The 21,876-nt window shown below is 42.0% G+C and overlaps 1 protein-coding gene across 1 annotated transcript in view; it reads right to left on the reverse strand.

Annotated features, from left to right (window-relative positions):
• piezo1 (piezo type mechanosensitive ion channel component 1 (Er blood group)) overlaps positions 1-21,876 on the reverse strand; it is a 74,226-nt gene that overhangs the window by 7,084 nt on the left and 45,266 nt on the right. Inside the window, exons 22-46 of the mRNA XM_079758900.1 lie at positions 17,304-17,508; positions 16,180-16,284; positions 15,760-15,916; positions 15,265-15,508; positions 14,896-14,992; positions 14,549-14,714; positions 14,191-14,280; positions 13,781-13,863; positions 11,579-11,653; positions 11,376-11,476; positions 10,779-10,923; positions 10,419-10,484; positions 9,496-9,668; positions 9,313-9,407; positions 6,182-6,352; positions 5,758-6,019; positions 5,403-5,591; positions 4,797-5,006; positions 4,462-4,654; positions 4,192-4,309; positions 3,635-3,782; positions 1,429-1,581; positions 1,154-1,215; positions 779-937; positions 438-585 (exon numbers count right to left, since the gene is read on the reverse strand). Coding sequence (XP_079615026.1) covers positions 438-585; positions 779-937; positions 1,154-1,215; positions 1,429-1,581; positions 3,635-3,782; positions 4,192-4,309; positions 4,462-4,654; positions 4,797-5,006; positions 5,403-5,591; positions 5,758-6,019; positions 6,182-6,352; positions 9,313-9,407; positions 9,496-9,668; positions 10,419-10,484; positions 10,779-10,923; positions 11,376-11,476; positions 11,579-11,653; positions 13,781-13,863; positions 14,191-14,280; positions 14,549-14,714; positions 14,896-14,992; positions 15,265-15,508; positions 15,760-15,916; positions 16,180-16,284; positions 17,304-17,508 — 3,615 coding nt within the window. The remainder of the gene's footprint in view (positions 1-437; positions 586-778; positions 938-1,153; positions 1,216-1,428; positions 1,582-3,634; positions 3,783-4,191; positions 4,310-4,461; positions 4,655-4,796; positions 5,007-5,402; positions 5,592-5,757; positions 6,020-6,181; positions 6,353-9,312; positions 9,408-9,495; positions 9,669-10,418; positions 10,485-10,778; positions 10,924-11,375; positions 11,477-11,578; positions 11,654-13,780; positions 13,864-14,190; positions 14,281-14,548; positions 14,715-14,895; positions 14,993-15,264; positions 15,509-15,759; positions 15,917-16,179; positions 16,285-17,303; positions 17,509-21,876) is intronic.

The raw sequence follows: 21,876 nt of genomic DNA on the forward strand, positions 1-21,876 counted from the left end.
CACCACCTTTAAACTCCGTAAATCTTGCCCATCCAGGCCCTACCAAACCGAGGAGGCCCCTGAGCTTGGAAAGAAAATCTTTGGCAGACTACAGATCAAAGCTTGACGGACACATGCATCCAGCTATGTTTACGTCCATGGTTTAGTCTCATGTCGTGTTTGATTGTAGAGTGTGGATCAGGGTTGGTTGTTAATGGTATTGGTGGTGTGTGGTGTGCTGATGAGGCCAAAGCACTCCACACCGCTACGCTCCAATCACGACAGGTTAAAACATGTAGAATGTATGATTACATGCCGTTTTGTGTGTGGTCCCTCACAATTTTATAACAGGCAATAAACACTAACGTACCTGAAAGAAAACACAGATTTCTGCCTAGACAGAGGCTTCAATGTAAAGCTAGACCTAAGCCAGGACAGGAGGGTACACAGTTCCTTACCTTCTCTGTCTCACGGCTGCACTTAATTATGAAGATATTTGCGTAGATATCTTCAACACACATCCAATTTGACAGAGACAAGGTTGTGTCAGTCCACACCCAATCCATGACAGCACGCAGCTCAACAAGGAATGGAACGAGTCGGAACCTTTACACAATCATGGAAAAGATCATGGAAACATATTTTTAGAATTTGCCCCCTAAAAGTCAGTTGTAAAGTAGTAAAGTCAGTCACCTTAGTGTTTTTTCGTCAACTAATAATATATTTTTTTATTTGTTTTAGGGGGACACAGCAACAACTGGCAGAACTCTTTCCTATTCATACTTGCATCTATCCTCACCCTTGGAACAGAAAAAGGTTGAGGTGGTTGTATCCCTTGGTAAGGAAATTGCCCAGAATTCGGGTGGGGTATCCACACCGGATCTGATAGGCAGACAGGCCGAAGTAGATGCACTTGACAAAGTACCAGAGTTGGGCCACGAAATTCTGGTTAAACATCCTGAGAAAGAGAGAGAGAGAGAGAGAGAGAGAGAGCGAGAGAGAGAGTAGCATTAGTATTTTTTATTATTATTACACTGTAATAACATTTAAAACTTTTAAAAAGCTTCTCTATTTAAAGATTGAAAACAAATGGTGCACTGTACAATTAATTATGTTTTTAACAATAACAATTTGACCCAAATTTGTATGAGCTACTTGATTGTTTTGTACGCACCTCTCAGTGACTGCAGGAAGAATAAAGAACATCCACAGGTGAATACCAAACACCAAGATAATCTATAGGAGCGAAAGAAGAGTGTAATTTGTTAGGAAGTCACCTGAAGCAAGAACCTTTTTTCAAAAGATTAACAAATTTTAGTGTTACCTTTAATGTTCAAATGATATTTTTTAACCAAAAATAACCGATAATTATCTTTGCTTAGCCAAATATCTAGGTATATATATAAAATATATATATCGTATGGTCTACCTGAAAATCTGCACTCTCACCTGAAATATGAGCTTTCCCAGTACAGTCTTGCGGAGGTACAGAGCTCTGTCGATGATCATGGTGCTGAACTGGATGAGCAGCATCACCAGGAAGGCCTCGGGGACTTGGTCGTCCGACAGAGAGGAGGCGATGTCTGCTGCAGCGCTGTGTTTCTGGGGAGACAGTTTAGCAATAAGCGTATTCAATCATTGTGTTATGATGGTGTCTATGCCTGTTCCCTCTATGCTCCTTAATAAACAGAACCATAGCTCATGAAGATGCTACTCTCATGCTTCCTACTACTTTGTTTTTCATCCACAACGTACATTTGAAATCAGTGCCGTTAGCTACAGCTTGCAAAGTCCTCCCTTGTCTGCCTCCTTCTCCTTGCCTCTCTGTCTGCACCACCGGACACCTCCACCCCTCTGTCTGCACCACCTAACACCTCCACCTCTCTTGTCTGCCCCACCCAAGACCTCCACAACTCTCTGTCTGCACCACCCAACACCTCCACCTCTCTGTCTGCACCACCCAACACCTCCACACCTCCACACCTCTCTGTCTGCCCCACCCAACACCTCCACCTCTCTGTCTGCACCACCCAACACCTCCACCCCTCTGTCTGCACAACCCAACATCTCCAACTCTCAGTTTGCACCACCCAATACCTCCACATTTCTCTGTCTGCACCACCCAACACCTCCACACCTCTCTGTCTGCACCACCCAACACCTCGACACCTGTCTGCACCACCCAACACCTCCACACCTGTCTGCACCACCCAACTCCTCCACACCTCTGTCTGCACCACCCAACTCCTCCACAACTCTGTCTGCACCACCCAACACCTCCACACCTGTCTGCACCACCCAACTCCTCCACACCTCTGTCTGCACCACCCAACTCCTCCACACCTGTCTGCACCACCCAACTCCTCCACACCTCTCTGTCTGCACCACCCAACTCCTCCACAACTCTGTCTGCACCACCCAACACCTCCACACCTGTCTGCACCACCCAACTCCTCCACACCTCTGTCTGCACCACCCAACTCCTCCACACCTCTGTCTGCACCACCCAACACCTCCACACCTCTCTGTCTGCACCACCCAACACCTCCACAACTGTCTGCACCACCCAACACCTCCACACCTCTCTGTCTGCACCACCCAACACCTCCACACCTGTCTGCACCACCCAACACCTCCACACCTGTCTGCACCACCCAACTCCTCCACACCTCTGTCTGCACCACCCAACACCTCCACACCTCTCTGTCTGCACCACCCAACACCTCCACACCTGTCTGCACCACCCAACTCCTCCACACCTCTGTCTGCATCACCCAACTCCTCCACAACTCTGTCTGCACCACCCAACACCTCCACACCTGTCTGCACCACCCAACTCCTCCACACCTCTGTCTGCACCACCCAACTCCTCCACACCTCTGTCTGCACCACCCAACTCCTCCACACCTCTCTATCTGCCCCACCCAACTCCTCCACACCTCTCTGTCTGCACCACCCAACACCTCCACACCTCTGTCTGCACCACCCAACGACTCCACACCTGTCGGCACCACCCAACTCCTCCACACCTCTGTCTGCACCACCCAACTCCTCCACAACTCTCTGTCTGCACCACCCAACACCTCCACACCTCTCTGCCTGCACCACCCAACACCTCCACACCGCTCTATCTGCACCACCCAACTCCTCCACACCTCTCTGTCTGCATCACCCAACACCTCTCTGCCTGCACCACCCAACTCCTCTACACCTCTCTGTCTGCACCACCCAACACCTCCACACCTCTGTCTGTACCACCCAACACCTCCACACCTCTCTGGGATAGAGGGCTAACAGGTTATCTGTGTATTCCTAGCAACATCTTTTCCATTATGAGTTATAGTTATAGTTATAGTTATTACTTCTCCCTGCCTAACGTTTGGGACCGTAACATATGGAACAAACATCTGCTGGTAGAAGAGTTAAGGTAGTGCATGCAGCAGTAACAGTCCCATACAACAGACCAGAAATACACAGGGAAAAACCAACCAACCACTGTGTTGGCCCACTCATGTAAGATCACAGACTGAGAGACCGACGGTAAACAGAGGACCCGGGCAGGAAAAATGGCAGAATGAAGCCATTGAAGAATGTTGCAAAAAAATAGAACACAGATGAAAATAGAAACGGTTTACTACTTTGGTTTAATACTCACGCCAAACGCCCAGAATCCAAACACAATGATGATAAAGTCAACCACGTCTGTCAGGAACATGAGAGCGTAGACGTCTGTAGCTGCACGGTATTCCGTGTGGAGGATATTCACAAAGAAACAGCGGGCAGGTCTGTAAACATCCTGAACGCTAGAGGATAAGAAAGGCAACAAATAACAACTAATTATATTTCCTGTTGCATTAGCCTTATACAAAAAGGTCATAGTGTACAAACTTCTCGTAGTATGAAGGGAACTCACAACAGCAGGTATTTACAAAGTGTGAGCTACATTTACATTTACATTCAGGGCATTTAGCAGACGCTTTTATTCCAAAGCGATTTACAATAAGAACATTTGTCAGAAGACAGAGAAACAATCTATCGCTGTCTGTACAGTAAGGATGTTCAGAACCAAGCCTGCGAAAGTGCGTACATTAAATGCCAGGACATACAACATACAATAAGTGCGTAGGAGGGGTGGGAGGGATTTGCTATACAGAGTCTAGGTGAACTCTGAACAAGTGAGTCTTGAGTCTTTTCAGTGAGGGTTCAACTCACCGGGAGACTAACACATGCTTTATCTTCTGTCCTGCAGCTAAAAGTCTCTCAGCTCGTCTGCTCTCCCCCTTCTTCTTAACCGGCTCCTTGATTGGCTGTGAAGCTTCTGTTAGCAAATCTACATGAGAGTTAGAAAGTTAACAGACACACATGACACACAAACACACACACACATATATTCACACGCATATATGTGAGATATAAGTATATATATAGAGAAATATAGCTTCCTAAAACCAATGTAGCCTCCAAGATATCGTAGATGAATACCGTTGCTCGTCTTTCGTTTGGCCTTCCGGAAACGGAGTCTGCTTCTCTTTCTCGGTTCAGTCTTTTCTGTGTGTCCTTCTCCCTCTAGCTTGGTGTTCTCTGGACCAGCAGGGGTTTCCAAACCATCCTGCGGTCCAGTGGCAGGTATCTCTTGGGTGTGTCCAATAACAACAGCAGGGTCACGGTGTTCATCCTGGATTGATTGGACACGGTTTGGGATTCAATAAAGATAACTCCCATCAGATCAAACACAACTAGCTCAGTATGCAGTATAGGAGCCTCTCACTATCATCATCATCCTGTGTCACTTGTGTTTTTAAGAAAACAGTACAAGCCTTTTCTGACTGAATCAGGGCTGGGCCTTGCTGGTCGGTCAAGTCGGATTCATTGGTGTCCTTGTTCTCTACTCCTCTCTGAAAAACGTCTTCATCTGATCCCCTTGCTGCTTCCTCCTTCTCCCTTCCTTGCCGTTCTCTGTCCATGCCGTCCTCGTTGGCCGCTGGGTTCTCCTCCAGCGGGCCCTCCTGGTCCCACAGGCCGTAGCGCTATGGAAGAGGAACACAAGGTTACTGTTGTCCATGCATCTGAGTGCAGCGTGTTGCAGCTCTTCTTAAGGTTAGGCCCAACAAATCCAACAACCGTGATCCATAGTGGAGCTTAACTTTTGTATCAAATTGTATAGTCAATTACTTGACCAATCAATTATTTATATGACTTTACTATATTTTTGTCAACGGTGCATTGAAGCTTCAGGGCGTGCACTTCAGTAAAGTGTGGGTGTGTGTTTATTAGAGCGGCCGGCACCCTCTAAAGCGTGCATGCAAATGACTAAAGTGAGCATGCCCTTAATCAAAGCCTGAGTGCTTTGCTCGGAGACCAAAAGAAGACACACGTTTGACCTAGATAATATGATCAGTTATCAGATATGAACAGTTACTCACCATCAGCAAAGACCTGTGGAAGAAGAGTGCTAGTAGTTGTAACAGATCGTATCGGATGTAGTTGTCTGTCTTCTCAAGGCCCAAGATCCGCGGTGTAAAGAAGGGCTTGTCCTCGTTTAAAGTCATCTCATAAACACTATTCCATGGAAAGAAGCCAAACTGAAACAGGTACTTGACCACCACCATCACCTGTTGAAAGATCAACATTTAGCATATTGGTGAATGACCGAGCTTCTGTTCACACAAGCACTGTGTATTAGTACAAGCCAAAGCATTATTCTGACAATTATGACAGTAACATTGATCAATACAATTGACCACAACATCCATACATGCCTTTCCATTTTCCACGTACCTCTGTGTAGATAATAGCCGTCATCCAGAATTTCTTGGTGGGTCGTGGGACAGCTAGCATGGCCCACAGAAATACGAGTATGGGAAGGACAAGGGATATGGCCGAGGCCGAGACCACATTATTGAGCACTATTATTAAATAGCAGACCAGCTCTGAGTTGGCAGCCAACAGGCTGTACAAGGCAAACAGGAGCTTTAAGAGGCGGTTCTGCTTGGCGTAGAAGTCCCTGCTTTGCTCCAACTCCTCGATGAAGAACTGAGAACTGCAGAGACAGATCTGAGTTAGTTGGTTTCACGTCACAAATCTATCCCAAATCTATCACAAATCCACTCGTACAAATCTTTTCATTGACGTATGCTTCTATCCATGCACTACGGAGGAGTCCTTTATCCATCCACTGAGAAAGTTAGCGACCTTCCCTTACCTTTCTCCCAGCATTTCACTGGCTGTTCTGGAGTGTCTGTGTTGCTTGTGGCCCCCCTGTGGCTCTACTGCCAGCTTCACGGTGCTGCACGATGTGGATTCTGATGACTGCTTAGTTCCACCAGCATTTACTGCTGGTTGTACTGTGAACCAACCTGTGATGGCCAGGAAACTGAGAGACAAGGGGAGGACAAATTATCTATGTATATATATACAGGGGTTAAAGTGTACCGGAACGCTCCGGAACTGTGTTCCGGTACCTCCGATAAATTAATATATGATTAGAATTTTACAGAAAACTCGATAAAGAAAACCGTACCTTTCAGTCAAGATGAAAGGCAGAGTATCTGTTCATAGAATTCAAAGGCAAACCCATGTGTCTAGTTTGCTTAGAAACAATAACAGTCATGAAAGTAATTTCAACTTAAGTCACCACTACATATACCAAAACTGCACTGAATATAATGGTAGTTGTTGCACTTAATGTTGGGCCACTGTTTTTCAGTTTTCATCATCATTGAATGATGATGTATGTGAGCCCTTTGCACTGAAAGAATACTAATCACTCATGTGGCTGTTGTTACTCTTAAAAGGTCCCATGGCATGAAAATCTCACTTTATGAGGTTTTCTAACTTTAATATGAGTTCCCCTAGCCTGCCTATCGTCCCCACATGGCTAAAACTTGCGTTCGGTGTAAAACGAGCACTAGGTACCCTGCTCGCCTTTGAAAATATGGAAGCTCAGGCGTGCTGATTTGGAATGTGGCCCCATATGTTTCCATAAGGGGCCAAGTTACCTCCCCTTTCTCTGCCTTGCCCGCCCAGAGAATTTGGCCCGCCAATGAGACAATGAGCTACGACCGTGCGAGTGCCACATGTGTGTGTGTGTATGTGATTACACACACTGTAACGCAAGTGTTGTACACTTCTTCTGTTATTTGGATAACCGTTCTGCTGTTGGTGTTATGGCGCATAACATGTCGGACTCTCGTCTCTGGTATTTCCACAACAAGACTCATAGTGGGAGTTATCTCAGCCATGGTAAAGAAAGAATTGGGGGAAAGAAACTTTGGCTTTGTACATGAACCACGACATGGAGGAGAAAGGGATTGTTGCCCGCGATTGTCTCCCGCTTGAGCCCCGCCTCCCGCTGCCCGCTGCCAAGGGACCACCGCCTCGGCGCTGCCCGCTGCAGGAGGCGTTGGTGCCTAAGCGCTGCACGAGGCTCCGGCAGGAGACAATTGCGGCCAGCAATCACAGGCAACAATCCCTTTCTCCTCCATGCCGTGGTTCAGTCTACTTCAGATTGATGTTTTGGACGTGGAAGAACCAGAGACGTCGGAGAACCCGATGCAGTCGTTTGAGATTCATAATATTGTCTGGAGGCGCACACAGCTTTTGGCCGTGATCATATATATTATAAGATATAGATCTATGTACAATATGATATCATTTAGATATAGAGCTCCAGGATTCCCGCCGGAGCACCTGGAGTGTTCTAGAATATTTACAGAACACGGCCAAAGGCTGTGTGCGCCTCGCCATTGCGATACATCCACTGAAAACAGAGCGCATGGTACCGTGGCCGCAAGCTGCCCAGGGCCACACCCCCACCCTCCTCCTTGACCCGCCTCTCTCCTCCTCATTTGCAGTAAAGCGTTTGGGGGAAAGCTCAATGTGCGACTAGCTCGTAGTGGCTGTAATTCTGCACCACAGCAGAATTTCGGGAACGTCTTCAAATACTGTGTTAGGGGCCCTAAAGCATCCATAAAGTAGCATGCCATGGGAAATTTAACAAGAGTATAGACGTGTTAAAAAAGGATTTCAGCATGGAAAATGAATGTATGTTGGTTGAATTAACATACTTAAGCTATGAATCTGAATGATTTTTTAGGATTAGAGTTACCAGAATACAGGACATCACATCTACCAAATTCAAAATTTTCTGGGGGAGGACCCCGAGACCCTCCTATTGACTATGCGCCACAGACAAATGCTATCACCAGCCGCCACTGAATAAGACTTATATATGCACATATTTTGTTCTGATTTTGAATTATTGGTACCTACTCTCATATCCAATTAGTTGAAGTGCGCGGTCATGTGGCCCTCTGATGGTGATAATGAAAAATGTTGGCCCTCTTAATCATGAAAGTTGCCCATCCCTGGCCTAGTTAAATTAGGAATGGATAACCTAAGGTGTAAGCGTTGATTTTTATTTCTTTGGTTGGGCCTCCTGTTGAACAGTGGAATCCACAGAGATATGTTAAAAAATTGGTTCTCACAAGAAGGTCACACAGCCTGTCTAAAAAGAAAAACCGTGACAAATAAGTCATAGTACCAGTCAGTCTGGGAGCTATTTTGACTGTATGCGACTGTATGAACATAGCCACATTATTGTTTGGTGGTTTATACTGTTATGTTTAATGATACAGAAAACTCTACCTAGGTTGTGATTTTTTGTTCTTGTCTCCAAACATTTTGGGGTGTTTAAAATATGAGTCCGTTTTGGACTTCACATTTTTATTTTTGAATTAAAATTGGGAAAGCAAGGTTGTGTTCCATATTGTGGTGTTCAGCAATGTTTGCATATTGCCATATAAGTATAGCTGGACCAAAGAAAAAACATTAAATATCAAGCAATTAAGTTGTGTGATACTCGGAACGAAAGTGACTCTATCGTATCCGATACGATAGAGTCAAAAAATAATACACAATACCCAATATGTTGTTACATGGTGAGTCATTCTTTGTTGCGCCGACACAAAATTTGAGAGTTCCCCCACCTGCCAAATCCCACTTAAACCACTGTATGTATGTATGTATGTATGTATGTATGTATGTATGTATGTATGTATGTATGTATATATGTATATATATATATATATATATATATATATATATATATATATATATATATATATATATATATTTACAAGTATATATATATATATATATATATATATATATATATATATATATATATGATAAGGGCTAGCAGTGTTATGGTTTCCCAAAGTATTTTTCGTATTTTAATATATTATTGATTGTTGTTGTTGATTTTGTTATTGTTATAACTATTATTTCTCTGTTTAATTGTTGTTTGAAGAAACCTGGGACAGACAGGCTCACTTGTTTGTTCCTGCATCTGTCTCATTCAAGCTGTTCTCCAGTGTGTCCCCGTCCTCAGAGAGATTGTCCCCTGAAGGCTCTGCTGTGGTCCCCGGCTGGAAGGGGAAAGCAGATTTACGGGCCACGCAATGGAGCAGAGTAGTTTATGTTTAACACCCTTCTGGTATTGTCTGTGAACATTACCTGTCCTATCTTGTGTATGTGCAGGTAGCGTTCTTTGCACAGAACAGTAGAAGTATCCCTGTACTGTTTAGTCAACAGATTGAGCCACTCAGACAGCCCGTCCACCATCGCCAACATGATGGCCCATAAGAACCTCAGGATATCCAGGATCCTTTGGACCACTGCTCCATGACCTGCACATCAACATGAAGCAGAAGACAGAGGGTCACACCTCACACATCCTACAGCTACTGAGTAGATGTACGGCTGGATTTGTTAGAAACAGAATAGCTGTCCTTTAGCTAGTCGTGAGTGAAATGCGCTGTGAGAATATTTGTTTCCGGTTGACGGCGCCTATCAATAATATATAATTATAAATTCAGACCACTCCCGGCTAATTGCTGACTGATCAGGGCATCTCTTTCCTGATTGGTTCAGGGAATCTATATAGTCTGTCAATAGCGCAGAAACTTAGGGAGGTGGGGAGCAGAGAGGGATCCTAGTTATCTTTGTCGTATACGGGGAATGAGTTAACCGTAATATTTGTTAGTGCTTGGCACTTGGTTCTATGAACATCCTTACTGTACAGACAGCCATATATTGTGGTTTCTCTTTCTTCTGACAAATGTACATATTGTAAGTCGCTTTGGATAAATGCATCTGCCAAATGCACTAAATGTACATGTAAATGAAAATGGAGGGGATAATTTTGTTGTTTTAGCTTTAAAAGTTGTTTTATACAAGTCTTGAATCATATCTACAGCAACTATAAGGAAACTTTGTTCGTAGAAGCCGTCTAATCTATTCAGCCATGATGTTTTTTTAAACATCGACATTAATCATAAGTCATGTGGAGAAAACATACAAAGCCTAACATATGCAATACCTTTAACTGGCTGTTGTTTAAGAAAGGATAATATATCAGGAGATATATATATACTTACCAGAGTCTGACTGCTCAGTTGACTGCTGTCCATCCTGGATCAGATCCTCAAAGACATTATGGTCACCTTAACACACATAGAAGCACAGGCAAACACACATGAGCAGAATTGTTCTGTAGTAGTGTGTTTGTGAGTGTGTGCAAGCGTGCGTGCATGATTTCTCATTTGAATGATCAGTGAAAGGGATAAGGCAACACATTGTGAAAATATAAATAAAACATTTTTGATCAACTTTAGTGATACAATGACATTTGGTTTATGATTTGAATTTACAATACAAGATAAAAAATGGATAGATTGGATATAGAATTCAGTAAAGCTCTTTCACTATGTGGTCTTGGTGTGTATCTGCAGATGTACCAGACTCCAGCCCAGCCTCTTCGTTACTTCTGTTGTCCCTTTCCTTGCTCTTGTCTCCTCTCTCCAACCGCCTCAGCTCTCGCTGTCGTCTCTGGCGGTCGCGAAGAGCGGCCTTCACACTGGTCACCCAGGCCTGGTACGCCAGCTGAAGGCCACAAATGTCAACAATCATATAGCGTCAACATAACAAAAGTGCTCTAAACTCTTAACGCTCTCTACTAATAAACTAAATAAAATGATTTGATTATGAGGACGTTCAACCCATGTACATATTTTCCCTAAAACTTATAGAAACTCGTAGATTATACAACAGTTTATATTAGATATTAGTTACTTTCAAACATAATAATAGGATTGTTTTCTACATATTTATAATCATCCGCTGTGTTTTCAGCATATAGTTTTAACGTTATCATGGAAAAATCTGGTCAATAGTTACATTCAAACATTGTCTCAAAGTTGCATTTGCAGCGCATTGATTTGGAACTTTTGAAAGGCATAGGTGTCCCATTATTGAAAACAATGCACAAATTCGGAATGTTCTTGACCAATCAGAAGCATGTATTCAAAAGCTGCAGAATAAATAAAGGTGCCAACCTGACATGCAGTCTGCTTCTGAGGGGTTTGCTCCTCAAAGGGCGTCTCTTCCTCATCCTCACTGTCTGACTCAAACAGGTAGTACTCGCCAGAGTGGAGCACTGCAGGGATTAAACAGCAACATGTGTAAGCTTGTGTAGAACACATGTCTGAATGAGCAACACAACTTGCATAACTCAAATGAAAGATGTAAGTTCTCCGACCGGTAGCGTGGTGCATCCATGGCTGGTGCCATCTCTTCGGGGTCTTCCTTCTGGGGTCTGGACAGGAGGAAGGGTCTGTGAGTGTGAATAACCAATAATTAGTTATCTTTCTCTGTGGTTAATGGAATTTTTTCTCTTTTGATATTTTAATAACATTAGTAGTAGATAGATAGATACATGTCCGATTTGTAGCAGTAAACATTAATACATGCATGTCCACTTAATACATGCCCTGTGTTGAGGAGGGGTTCACATAATATCACACACAATCCAAGCCACCAACCTGCTGCTAGTTAGGGTGCCAAGCACAAAGTGCGAAGGCAACCTAATGTAATTGTTAGTTTTATTATTATTATTATTATTATTCCTCCACGTTTGACTTACACAGCCTAAACCGCTTGCACGATTTTTATGAAACTTACTACAGCTGTAGAGGCTGACGCAAAATTAACAGGTGGCGCTATAGCAACAGTCCAAAAATGCAAACTTTGAACAAACATAGCTCATAACCGCTTTGACGTAGACATGAAACTTTGTTTACACATGCATATCCTCATGTTGAACCAATATGCCTCAAGAACCTTGACTTTATTTGGATAGATTTACGACTATCTTGAATTTTGTTATAAACACTCAATTCCCTAAGGATCCTAGGTTTTCAGACGTAGACAAAAATCCTTTAGCACGTATCATCTATGGACCAATTTCTTCAATCTGAAATAAAGCGAAGTCTGTCCAATAAAGATTAAAGCACCCAGGAGCCATTGACTTCTAAAAAGGGTGTGGTTTAAAACGTGTAAAATGCTTATACCAACATCCAAGTGGACTCCTATGATCTTGAGTCCAATACAAAAGTAAAATATAATATAAAATATATATATATTTATATATATATATATATATATATATATATATTTTTATATAAAATATAAAAATTTTGAACAAGAAAGATTCAACATATTTCCAATTAGGGCGTGGCATCGAAATGGGCGTGGCCTGTGACTAAAATCACCACAGTTCATAGACGGAATGTTTGATTTGAGCGGGACCAACTTAGTTGGTGTTGGTGACCAAAGTTCCAACAGCTTAAGTAAAATGAAGTTGATTGACAAAACAGCATGGCCGCCAGAGGCTCAGAATCGTCCAAAATTAACTTAATGCTAAAAGGCAAGGTTAACTTAAACCAATCCTCATCAAAATTGGTGTAGTCAAAGAAACATGGGTCAAGATGAACCCCTTCAAATTGTATGCATATCGGGCTATAGGGAGCAGTAAAACAATTGACAGAAAATGCAACCTCTCCAAATTGTACTCAGATCGGGCAATAGGGGGAGCTATATCAATTAACTGAAAATGCAGACTTTGGACAGACATATTTTCTGAAATTTTTCTTCTACAGTCATGAAATCCGGTAGACATTTGTGTTTCCTCATCTTCAGCAAATGTTCCAAGGAAACCCAGAAACTGTAACAAAATGGCGACTGGACGTCCAAATTAGCCAAATCAATGATAGATGACTCAAGGCGGGGTTAACTTGAGTCAATAATCACCAAACTTGGTGTATTTAAAGAAGCATAGGTCAAGGTTAACCAGGCTAAAGTTCATCAAAATAGGACTATAGGGGGCACTAAAGCGATCAATTGAAAACTTTAAAGAATCATAACTCCTCAGCCTTTTGACGTACGGTCATGACATTTTGTTTGCCCTTCAACAGATCCAAGCTGAGGCTATTCCAGCGTTGTCAACCGTATGCAAACAAAAACGGTCTTAATTGTCTGCGTCAAGGTCTTAATGGTCTGTCAGGTCTTAATGGTCTGACAGGGTCTTATTGGTCTGCGTCAGGGTTTTAATGGCCTGTCAGGGTCTTAATGGTCTGACAGGGTCTAATTGGTCGGGTTTAGGCTTGGCACCCTTAAAATGCTGCTTACAGCTTTAATTCATCATTATTATTGAATCAATAAAAACTGGTTGCTTGGTTATTCTACAAGTTTTGGTCAAGAAATACCAAGATGGCAGCTTGAACTTCTTCATGGAGCTTCAGACCCTTGTGATCAGCGGTTCTGTTTAACATGTGAACAACTACATCATAGAGAATATGGCTGTGTTTTCATATTCCTCAATAATCTCCATAAACAATTTATAAACCATTGAGATCCATCACGATGAGCTGAATTGTTTTTCCATAAACAGTTAAATCTTTACCATCAGCTTCATCTTCCAGAGAACCTCCAGAAGATCTACGTCCTGCTCGGTACTTCTTCTGTCTGGAGCGGATCCTCTGCATGCTTAACACAGATAAAATAATATAGATCAAGGGAGCATGAGGGATTCTCCTTTTATATAAATAAATCAGCAACTCCCATCCCCATGATGATGCTTCATCGTCATACATTGTTATCCGATTTTATTTTATAGCTGTATAAAAAAATAAAATAAAATAAAATATCCATCAACACATAACAATTCTTCAATTCCTGTGTGGCTACGAGAGGAGCGTCAATGTTTGTTAAATATAATATCAATTAGGAATAATATATTTTAGCAAATCTTTGTAGATACCTTCTCAAGAATGTCACTAGAACTGAGGCACTGAAGCTACAAAACATCCTTACGATCTCTTTAGCTGTGAGAGCGACTTCTCCTCAGCCTTCTGGTGGAATGTCATGTCCTTCACCAGACTGGCTCTGAACAGCTCAAAACCCCTGGGAGCAAAGCAATACAGCATTTAGGTGGTCTTTGTCTTACAATCCATACTACACTTACGCATCACTCAACTATTATTTAACTAATTTAAAATGTTAATGCCTTCAATCTGTTATGCTAAAAATAAATGAATACTATGCTGTTAAACATTCTGCATGTTTTACCTGCAGAATTTGAGGAAGTGACTGGGTCTCTAAATTGAAAAAAGTCTGTTAAGATATTTTTACCAAACCAAAATCAACCTGGAATGGTGGTTTCCACTCTTACCTTGAAGCCTGTTTGGCGGAGGCCTGGAGCTCTGCTGTCACGTGCAGGTAGTAGAAGCTGAGGAAGACCCGCCTCTGGAGCAGCAGGAAGAGGAAACAGATGCTGTCCCAGATGATGCCCGCCTCCTCCACTGGGAGGGTGCAGGTCTTGTCGCCCACAGACTTGGCTGATGGAAGGAATTCAAATAACATGCATGTGAAAAAGAGCACTTGAAGTGTCATTTAGATAGAAATGCAAGAAATACAGGATGTCCACAGAATTGCATCATGCAAGAAGTCACGTTGTCAGTGGATGAGAAAATGGGTCATTCAATTGGTATAGAAGTGCTTGAGGAAACCAGTACTTACGGTCATAATAACCCTTCACTGTGCAAACTAGACTGAAGAGCTGTATCACCCAACAAAAATCTTTCTGCATCTCAACTACAAATACACATGCCAGGATCTGCATTCAAAACACAAACAAAACACAACAACATATGTCAGTAGGATTATTTCATAATATTATATATATATATATATATATATAAGTATGTGTATATTAACTATTATTCCTAGTTCGGGTACAAATGTGGTTTAATTTAATCCATGATTTCAAGTACTTTGATAATAATACTTTGATAACCATCCAAACACAAAAGGACTTAATCTGGGTAATCTGGGTCTGTAGATGTGTCCTGTGTATGTTTTTTGAGGTTTTTTGAGGGCCTCACTTACCGATAACAGATTCTTTGCAATGATAACTCCTACATTATAGATGATAAGGCAGTCCCACACAGCAAGGCGGGCCCTTGCTGGTTTGACCAATAGCTGAGTACCAAACAAAAAGAAGAAGAAACACGCCAGCAAATAACCCAGTCCGAACACAGAGATCCTTGTCGCTCCTGTGACAAAGACCACTGACAGCACAAACCAGTAGAGGTATCGGAACACCAGGACTTTAGCCATGTCGAGGTAACACCTGGGATGAGCAGAGGGAAACAAAGTGAACAAGAGAGGAGTCAATACTATGGAACAATATAGGAGAACAGCTGAATCTTGTACAGATCGTAGACTTGTTGCAGTGTACAGAATGATATAAATGATATAAATATAGAGTGACAGATGAGTGAGTGACAGGCCGGCTTGGTGCACCAAGCAGTATTATACATATGAATGTTTGATAGTTGGACAGATTATGAAGTGAATAGTTCAATAGAGGATGCTTTTTGCCTGCAGTTGATGAAATTGGGTGTTGGATTAAATAGTTGGTTCTCCATGGGATCAGGACAGTCTGTGTTCTCCCCCGCAAGAACCATCCAATCCTCTGTCCGCTCATTCTCAAACACCTTCCACTGCTGGGAGGCACACATCAACAGGACAAAATCCGCTGTAGACACACAAACACATGCATCAAGTCCAACACGTAACAAAACCTTTGGCTGCTACCACTGTTGGATGAACCATAAACATGTTTTACATGGCCTCATCACTTCAATTAATCCATCACTCAAGTCCAAAAAACTGCATTATAAGGAAACATGTTGCTTGTTTAAAATAAGCATTTGCTGTGTTTCCAGAAAATGTATGATTGTACACAGCCAATTGGAACAGCTCCTTATGAGTATAGTATTTAGGTCCTGATTTGAGTACCTATAAGATTTTGTGAGTTGGGCTCAGTGTAGAAATCGGGCAGATAGATCCACTTAATCAGAGCGGAGTTGATCGACACTGGAGTGTTCCACCGCCAAGGATAGTCTAAACAGAGGAGAGACGGAGAGTCAAGAGGGTTATAGTGGAGACTGCCTCAAACCACCCGTCATCAGGATACTAATAGTGATTATATATATTTAAAATCCATTGAATAGACCCTTTTCACAGGATTCATCATAGGACACATAGTTGTCGCTCCTAACACTAATTATGGGTCTGCTACTAAAGGGCACATCGTCATTTGGCCTCATGGACAACTCGTACGCACACGTCTGTGCCTATAAGGCTTGTACAAGTGCTTTGAATGTATTAACCTTTATACAACAATAAACATAATAAAATTCTATTAATAAGAATAAGCCGGTTAATATATTGTTTTGCCTTACATAGGCTCCAGAATAACTCATTACAAAGATTTATAATCGCTGAGTGGGTATCACACGTTAGGCCTTATTTATTACTTATCACGACAACTCCAACCTTCTAATCCTATCTACATTCTCTTTGCTTACACCTTATCCTCCCTGATCTGTTGAACATGAAGGAAGCAGTCTGCCAGTCTTTTAGGCGGCTGGACTCAGTGCGCTTTTGGCCCAAACTGTGCTGCCTTTTATAGCCGCTATACTCCTCAGAACAACTTTAATATTATTAAACATTACCAATATTTTAGGTTTGCAGCAGTAAAATCACTTAAACTACATGGGCACATGGGTCGCTTTGCCTTGCCAACATCTCTATCGGAATCTATTTAAAATCAAATGAAACAGTTGTTTTCTTTCGGATATTGTGCAGGCATGAAAGCATTGGTTATTTTCCCAACTCCTTCACCTCAGCAGGGGCTCTGATGCCACTACTGACTGCCAAATATTACTTGTTTTTTGTTTTATTGCTTTTCTGCGCCGCAATATATTTGTGTCTTTGCAAACCTTCTTGTAGAGGCCGGGGGATACCTTGACTGCTTAAGTCTGCTGGTGCATTAAAGACCCATAACTCGCTTTAGGAGGGACACCTGTGTCTGTCCTACGATGACGCCTCTTTGGAGAGAGTCCATAGCATGGCCTTACCGATACAGAGGGCGGGCGGCATCCCCACGCAGAGGACATACTGATAGATCATGAAAAGGCACAGGAATAGGCAGTACTTAGGCCAGATCCGAGCCATCGCTGCCCGCCTCCGCCTCACTACGATGATCACCAGCCAGCAGCCGTGGATTATAACCACAAAGTTCATCCTCTGGCCAATCACATTAATTGTCATCAGAAAGCATATCTGTTAGAAATGAGAGAGGGGAAATAATATATGAGTGAAGGAATGAGGGAATAGTCCAACTTTATGTCCTACTTTTTAAATGTTCTTGAATCCTATAGACCTGGGCTGTTTGCAGAAGCACTTTGCCTATGTAATGTACAATGAGCAGGGGTCCAAGAACATCTGGATTGTACGGTTCTACTCATTCAGCCGGTCTGAATTTTGACAAAGGTATAGTTCAAGTCCAATCAATCGGGTTAAAATTTTTGAAAAACTGGGAAAAACAAGGGAAAGTAATGGACATAGAAATATCTATGAAACTTTCCTTCTATACTTAAAAAACTATTGGTCTGATCTGGACTGTGTGCAACATTTCCAGGTGGGAAGATTAAGATTAAGATTAAGACCATGAGAGATTTGTGAGCATGATGCAATGTTTTGCCCTAACTGCCCATCATCTTTGTCTTTGCTTAATCACGTGTTCTACCATCTGTTTTGCCGTAATGGTTTCTGTAGAGCAGGGGTCAGCAACCATTTCAACATGCAGTGCCAGTTTGACATTTTCTCGTTAATGAGTGGGCCTTAAGCAACAATATCTTAAAAATTAAGCTGAATTATGACACAGCGAAATGTAAAGAACGAGAATATATGAGAATGTTGGAACCATCCACATTAATATCTATAGGACATGTACATCTTTGCAAAAGCATGTGAAGGCGATGCATACAGGCCACTTACAACAATATTTTAAATCTTTTGTTGTTTATTACTCACAACATAGGTTTAAAAACTATTAATTGATCCCATTTCAGAACACTGCTTTCTGTAACAATAATAATAATAAAATAAAAAAAATAATTAAAAAAAAATATATATATATATAATTTTATTTTTAAGTGTGCCAATGATTATGCTGTCCCGTGCCACTGGTGGCATGCGTGCCTAGGGTTGCCGACCCCTGCTGTAGAGTGACGGAAACAAGCTACCCTATTACAGAAGCAGCTCGGCACTCTACATTGTATTTTGCACTATTTATGACTTGATGTATGCTCAGTGTACCTTTAAATATACAAACATATATAGAGTATAAAAAAATCATAATTTTGTTTATATCTTACTACTATAATAGCAGGCCTGTCGCACCAGTTACTCAAGTTACTCATGTGCGCATGTGCCAAGCAGCCTGCAGCTCACACACACACACACACAGCACGCGCAAACGCATACATACACCGCAAGCAAGCACATACACACCGCACACAAACACCGCACACACACGCACATGCGCACGAACATACATGGAAACGCACACACACACGCACGCGCACACACACCACACGTCAAGACAAAGGCAGCGACACACTCGCCGAGCTAAGACGTTATGTTTTCAAACATAACGTCTTAGCTCGACACACGCGCAGGTAAGAACACACACGCACGCGCCCACACCGTACGTCAAGACAAAGGCAGCGACACTCGCCGAGTTAAGACGCTATGATTTTAAACATAACGGCTCCACCATCGACACACGCGCAGGTTAGAACACACACATACGCGCACACACCGCAGCGACACCCGCACAGGTAAGACGTTATATTTTTAAACATAACGGCTCCGCCATTGACACACACGCAGGTAAGAACACACACGCACGCGCACATACCGCAGCGACACTCACCGAGGTAAGACGTTATGTTTTTAAACATAACGGCTCCGCCATCGACACACGCGCAGGTTAGAACACACACACGCGCACACACCCAGTGACACTCACTCTTAAACATAACGGCTCCGCCATCGACACATGCGCAGGTTAGAACACACACGCACACACCGCAGCGACACTCGCCCAGATAAGACGTTATGTTTTTAAACATAACGGCTCCGCCATCAACACACACACAGTTAAGAACACACACACACACGCACACACCGCAGCGACACTCGCCCAGGTCATACGTTATGTTTTTAAACATAATTGCTCCGCCATCGACACACGTGCCCAGGTAAGAACACACATGTACACACTGCAGCGACACACTCGCCCAGGGAAGACGTTATGTTTTTAAACATAACGGCTCCGCTGTCGACAAACTCTCCCAGGTTACATGTTCTCACTATAGACTGTAGAAATTGCGATTAAAAGAAGGGAAGAGACAATTTCTCACCTCGACAAGCAACGGCGGGTCGTTCATTTTGTCATATAAAAAACGTTAAATTCAAACATCGCACCGACTGGCATATCAACACATAAGTCACGTAATCTTAAAGAGACAGTGTCCCTATAACACAGAACGAAAACATGTAAATAACACAGTATGGTGAATTATGCCTATAGAGCCCGCCACAAGACTACACTTTGTTGCTCAAATGTAATATTACTCCCCTCCTGGAGTCTCCCGAAATGTCTTTACACTTTGTTGCTCAAACTTAATATAACTCTCCTTCTTGAGCCTCCCCAAATGTCTTGCGATATTGATATCCCCCGCTCCCCCCTGCGGAATGTTGTTTTATTGTTTTATTTATTATTATTGTTTCTGTAATGTTTTTTTGTTGCCTCAAATTCTGTAAAAGTCATACTGCAGCCTATACCGTAAGTCGAAAACTCTTGAAATTTTCAGGTATGGTTAGCAATAACCCCCTCTACCCATAAACCCAAATTTGTGGTACTGCACCCAAAATCATGAATTAGGCTTATTTCTCCTCACCAGATTGACCTGGACTCAAAATTCTTTCAGAATATAAATCTCTAAAATCAGACGCATTTATGAAAATGTATACTTTTCCCACGATTTCATATTAAAGCTAAACATGATAAAAAGATTCACAGGCTACAAAAATAATCAAAGATTCACCAAAATCGCCACATAGAATCTTCAGACCAAGCCTCACAAAAATCATCGAACAGAATTTGTTTTACTTAGTTCCATTTGAGAAATATTGGCCAATAAAGTTGGAGCAGTTACCCCATTTTTCTTATATGACCATTTTGTTATTGTATGAAAAAAACATACGACTATTATTGGGTGGATACCAATACCCCCCACTACTAATAAACCCAAATTGTGGTACTGCACCCAAAGGTGGCACTATTTAAAAAAAATATTAACTAGCCTTATTTCTCCTTACTAGATTGACCTGGACTCAAAATTATTTCATCATATTAATCTCTAAAATCAGATGCATCTTTTTCACCATGGTCTTTTGCTCTAAAAATTTCCCACAATTTCATAGAAAAGCCAAAAGTCCACAGTCTCAACCCATTTTGCCTATATGACCATTTTGTTATTTTATAACTACCATTCGGCTATCATTAGGTTGATACCATTAACAGTGCAAATTTTCAGATCTGTACTCTTTGTAGAAAGCCCTTAATTATCTTGTGAAATGTGTGCTTGGAGTTTTCTTGATGTTGTGTGCTTATCAATTGACATTTTCACAATGTGAATGAGGCTTCATGCAGCTCAGGAATGTCAGTGGCTCAACGGGATAATGCCATGTACTGGTGATCCTTAGGTTGAGAGTTTGAATCCTGTATAGAGCATTATGAACAAGCTGAACATGACATTCTGTCATTGCCACTCATTTAAGAAACACAACATTGAACAGCACTCTAAATTTATCAGGCAATCAACATTCCGGCACATTTGTTTCCAATAATCTGACTGCCAAGACACAGTATGGCATTAAGGGGAACTTCTTCATTAACCATTTTCCCTTAATAATTAATTATCATATTTATATTTCTTCCGTTAGTGTTCTTGATTACAAAGGTTTAATTTCCCCAGAATTTCAAAGATTTTTCAGGTATATGCTTTTAAGAAAGCCCTTAATTCACTTGAGTAATGTGTGCTTGGAGGTTTCTGGATGTTGTATTTTGAAACCTCCAAGCACACATTTTGACCATGTGAATGAGCCTGAAGTTCAGGTTTATCAGTGGCTCAATGGGATAATGCCTACAGGTGATCCTTAGGTTGAGATTTCAAATCCAGATTATAGCATCCTGAACATGACATTCGGCCATTCCTTTGCAGCTCACCTGAAAGCCGAGGCACAGCATTTCATTAAGCGGAACATCTTCATCAACATCATTCCTTCATAATTATTTGTCATATTTATATATCTTCCATTAGTGTGTTCTTGACTTTTAATTTTGCTCAGACCCCGTTAATCACCGCTTGCGGTTATATTTTTTCTTATGTTTTGTGTGTATGCTATGTGTGACTGTAGGCTAATGCTGCCTGTCTTGGCCAGGACACTGGAAGAGATGTTTAATCTCAATGATTATTATTTTCAACAAACCAATAGTAGTTGCCTTGCATTTTAAATGTCAATGCACTTTTCATCCCTGAATAACAGTAAAAGCTATTTAATAATTTATTTGCATGC

This window comes from Pollachius pollachius (genome assembly GCF_949987615.1).
Source record: "Pollachius pollachius genome assembly, chromosome: 2".
NCBI classification, from domain to species: Eukaryota; Metazoa; Chordata; class Actinopteri; order Gadiformes; family Gadidae; genus Pollachius; species Pollachius pollachius.